We start from the raw sequence: 5,000 nt of genomic DNA, 5'->3' as shown, positions 1-5,000 counted from the left end.
GCAGGGCACCCTTTAGAAAAGGCCGTGGCTACAGAGCCGCGGCGCAGTGAAATAGCCCAGCAGTTTCAGGAGCCGCGGTAAGGCCATATAGCCTCATGGCTAACCCTGACCCTAAGTCTAACCCGGCGCGGTCTAACCCGGCGCGGTCAAATGGCCCAGCAGTTTCAGGAGCTGCAGCACGAAATAGACAGGCAGTTTCGGCCGTGCGCCGCAGCTCTGTAGACACTCCCTTTAGAAAAAGGGAAATATCTTGGTTACGGCCAACCAAGAAACCATTCCACCCTACTTGCCAACAAGAAATTGCAGCAATGTATACCTTCAGGGTAGATGGAGAGCGCCCCTGGCCAAGTAGCTCCTGCAGGAAAGGGAGCACCATTGACACAGCACAATGTACTGGGTCCTCACCACTTTTGCGACACCAGGCGTCAAACAGTTTCCACTTGCAGGAATACAGAAGTGCTCCACCTGCCGGTGGAGTCGGGTACGTTGAGCTGGAGGAGCTTGTCCTGGAGCAGAACAGGGAGGATGGTGTTGAATGCAGAGCTGAAGTCCACAGACCAGAGCAGCGCAAACTCGACCAGTGAGGAGAGAGGAGACACGGTGAGGAGAGAGGAGACACAGTGAGGAGAGAGGAGACACAGTGAGGAGAGAGGAGACACAGTGAGGAGAGAGGAGACACAGTGAGGAGAGAGGAGACACAGTGATGAGAGAGGAGACACAGTGAGGAGAGAGGAGACACAGTGAGGAGAGAGGAGACACAGTGAGGAGAGAGGAGACACAGTGAGGAGAGAGGAGACACAGTGATGAGAGAGGAGACACAGTGAGGAGAGAGGAGACACAGTGAGGAGAGAGGAGACACAGTGAGGAGAGAGGAGACAAGCTTAAGACTTTAGTTTATTTTAATATTAATATATAATTATTCCTCGACTTTTACATTCACGTCAGACCAATGCTTTATTTTCAGATAAACCCATTTGAACATATTTTTCATAGTTTTAATGCCACATTCAACAATATTCAATATTTCATGTCTTGTTTAACATCCCTGGTCCTTTGCTGCTGTTCCTAATGCACATGTTGTCCTCACTGTGGGACAAATACGACAGTATCATTTTCTCAGATTTCTGAAATGGTTTCTTTTCTTCCTCCACGACAGAATGTTTATGGTAAGTTCTAATAGCTGTGGTGTTCCCCAGGGTTTGATTTGGGGTCCTGTCCTTTTTAACCGTACTTGTTCCCTCTTGGTGGTGTCATTGGGAGGCAAGAAGAGGAGTCAAAGTGAAATTTGAAATGAAGGAAATGTTAAAAGTGGAAGCTAGTTTGTTTTATAAAAATGTAAATAACCATTAGTACTTAGTGTTTGTCTCCAGTGTGAATGAGGAAGTGAACTGTCCAATCAGAGCAGACTCTGGTTAAACTCGGGCCTTTATCTTTGTGTGTTTGTCTCTCTTGTTTTGTCTGTCCCAGAAGTGCCCACGACAGAGGCCCCAGCGCTCAGTGTGACACCAGCACCAGCGCTCAGTGTGACACCAGCACCAGCGCTCAGTGTGACACCAGCACCAGCGCTCAGTGTGACATCAGCACCAGCGCTCAGTGTGACACCACCACCAGCGCTCAGTGTGACATCAGCACCAGCGCTCAGTGTGACACCAGCAGACAAGAACTGTGCGACAGTGTCCATGCTCCACCTCAGCAGCTGCACCTGCCTCTGTGTGTATCTTCTGTTGTTTATTCTGCCTCTGAACCTGCTCTGAACCTGCGTCTGAACCTGCTCTGAACCTGCCTCTGAACCTGCCTCTGAACCTGCCTCTGAACCTGCCTCTGAACCTGCCTCTGAACCTGCCTCTTAACCTATCCTACTTTAAAGGTGCATGTGAAATTTCAGATGATTAAGATTCTAAATATGTCATCAATAACCAGGTTTCCTTCCAAAGTTCTGAGACAGTTTCCACAAAAGGAACAGGATTTTCTTGCAAAATAAACATAGCAAAATGAAGTTTCCGTATATTTAGATTTGTTGAGTTTTGTGTACATACAGTCTGGTTGCTCTGTAGCAGTTATGGAATTCCCTCATTAAACTTGTTTCAGACATGTTTATTCTGTGTTCTGTCGCTTTAGTCCAACGTGCTCAGTTTAAAAGGAGTTAAATCAAAGCTTGACCATTTCAGAGTTTATTTTTAGAACCAGACACACAAATGATTGTTCTGCTCATTATCATGACAAGGTAACCCGCAAGGTAAGTTTATTTGTAGAGCACAATGCATACACAAGGCAATTCAAAGTGCTTCACACAACAGGACAAATGCATTCAAATCACAAAGACATGACAGAAACAGTTTAAGACATAAAAGAGTGCAAAGAAAATCATTTCAGTCAGTCATATCATCAAAGATCACTCAGCTCTGCTCTGTTTTCAGTTTAACAAAATATATACTTTTCTAGGACTTTAGGCACGTATTTATCAATTAAACAGTTAACCAAACTAATTTAAAAAAAGAGATTTGTTCCAATTACTATAGCAATGTCAGCACTTGGGTGAAAGCATAAAGTATGTGGGCATGTGCGATTTGAAAAACCACGACAACTATTATATCTTAAATATAAATAAATGTATTATTGCTGTTTGCTCTGGCAGTGCCCGAGGAACACTGGACGACTGCAACATATGGAGGAAAACACCCGCCTTATATACCATTATATACACATTTAAACCCGGCTTTTTTCTAGGTGATATTGAAAAACCTGTATTCCTCTGAGCAGAGCTCGTTTTTACTTATAATTAGAGTAAAACAGACATCAGAGTCCAAAACTACAGAGTCTCTTTTACAAAGCCAAATGTTTGTTCAGGAACAGCTTCAGTTTTAAATGGGGGTCATTGTTTCCAGCCGTTTTAAGAACTGTAGACCCCTTAGCGCAAAGGGTTAATGAAATAACCCATGGTAATTTCCAATAATTATTTTATAATTGACCTTTATTTAACCAGGAAAGTTCCACTGAGATGTAGCGTCTCTTTTCAGGGGGAGGAGCCTAATGTACATGTTTTAAAGGGCAGAGGCTGTGCTGCCCAGACAAACATGTGCAACCATCTGGATTTTACAGGATAGAAACTTTAGTTTGTAAAAATTATGAAAATATTAATATTAATTATATTTTAACTACCTTCAGATTTCATCCACTTCAAATGATAAATCAGATACAGTTACTTACAGTTACTCTCTTGAAGCACTGTATTTGTGGCCTCTGTATCAGCTGAGGTCAGAAGTCTGGACTTTCCCATCTCGGTTCCACTTCTCACAGAAGCTGAAAGGACAGTAAACTTCTTAAACCCTTAGTAGAAAAAGCTTCAGTTGTAGTCATCTGGACTCAGTTTGAAAGGTTCCTCCCAATGGGCGGGTCTTACCACAGAACAGTATTAATATCGGAGTTCTCGATCTAAATTCTGTTATTGACAATGACTCTTGGATGAGAGTCGAAACGTCTATTTTTTCAAACTGAGTCCAGATGACTACAACTGAAGCTTTTTCTACTATGGAACACGCCTGGACGAATGAGGGATTACACCGACATATTCTTAAACCCTGATTAACAGAGTGAGTCACGCTGTTGTCACTGAGGATGTAGCTCGTTACCTGCTCCTCAGGTTAGACACAAATAAAATGAGATAAACTGAATCCTGTTTGAATGAGTGTTGTTTTGGGACTGTCTTTTTGAACAGAAATACTATTTTTGACACCGCCATCCCATTTCATTTTGTAACAATGTATTCAGGCTTCACAACCCTCGCCATGGACATGATGGATGGATATGTTTGGAGCGTACTTCTGGCAGCTGGGACGAAGGCAATCACAAAACAAATTGATGGCACAAACTGCTCCGATGAGGAAGGACTGGACCAGCATCATAACCGACATACGCACCACAGGAAAATAAACCGCCAGACTCAATTTAGAATCGATATATTCAATAAAAAATGGACAACATGGGACTTGTACTTCGGACGTAGTACCCTTTAACCCCTCTTTTCTTTGGACGCCACTCCCTTATGTCCTATGTTTATGTTTTCTTTTTTGTTTTTTTTAATGTTTGTTTTTTCTGCTTTATGTAAAAAAATGCATTAAAAATGAAATATAAGACCTATGGTTAAAATGCATTTTTAACATAAGCAGTTTTGAATCAGGAAAAGCTTTATTGCCATTGTCAGTGAACAAAAAAGTAGCTTTAATTACATAAAACAATGAATATTAAAAGCAAAATGCAAACAATGATGAAATAAGGCATGCATACAATTAAAGAGTTACTACAATAATAAAAACGTGGATTAAATACTTTGATTGATTATTTACACAAAATGTTAAGTTAAATTCATGATTCACACTGTAGCCAATTTGACTCCATCAAATGTTTCTTATGGTTATGATTCCACCCACTTTTGAGATTGTATGAGGTTATGCACCGACATTCTTTAATTTGAAAATTGCCCCACAAATTCTGAGTGGAATTATGGGAAATGTGAAATCCATAGACTGACTCACAGGTTCCATTGACACCAACAGCAGAAACATGGAGTTTGTCTGATCAATTATAGACACTAAATGATATCAGCCGGTTTAACTGTTTTTAGGCCCAGATTTGAATGGAAACAAATAATTTAATCAAATGATAATGTCTAACAATGGTCTCTAGATGAAAAAAAACAAAATACTTAAATTTCAAAAGAGCTTTGTTGGAATCGATATAAAAAGTCCTATACATTTTAAATTACATTTTTTCAGGGTCATTTTATATCTGTGGGTTTGGAGTACAAACTGACCCTGATGCTTCCCAGAATGATTGATTTGACTAGAAATAAGAGGGTTACAGCTTTATTTTCATGTACAGCATATCAAGCAGCTTGAGAGTTCCCTTTTATAAGATGTGGAATAAATATAGTAAAATTCTGACGTCCTGAGCGTAGCACCATCATGAGTCTGACGTCCTGAGCGTAGCCCCATCATGAGTCT

The 5,000-nt window shown here is 41.0% G+C and overlaps 1 protein-coding gene across 1 annotated transcript in view; it reads left to right on the top strand.

Annotated features, from left to right (window-relative positions):
- The window catches only part of LOC140378025 (uncharacterized), a 22,587-nt gene that overhangs the window by 3,639 nt on the left and 13,948 nt on the right, over window positions 1-5,000 (top strand). Inside the window, exons 8-9 of the mRNA XM_072463654.1 lie at window positions 423-481; window positions 1,468-1,714. Of these exons, the coding sequence (XP_072319755.1) occupies window positions 423-481; window positions 1,468-1,714 (306 nt within the window). The remainder of the gene's footprint in view (window positions 1-422; window positions 482-1,467; window positions 1,715-5,000) is intronic.

Source organism: Eucyclogobius newberryi, unplaced genomic scaffold, assembly GCF_026437365.1.
Source record: "Eucyclogobius newberryi isolate DKJ021-1_F unplaced genomic scaffold, fEucNew1.0.hap1 SCAF_4, whole genome shotgun sequence".
Lineage (NCBI taxonomy): Eukaryota > Metazoa > Chordata > Actinopteri > Gobiiformes > Gobiidae > Eucyclogobius > Eucyclogobius newberryi.
This window is presented reverse-complemented; position numbering and strand designations above follow the sequence as displayed.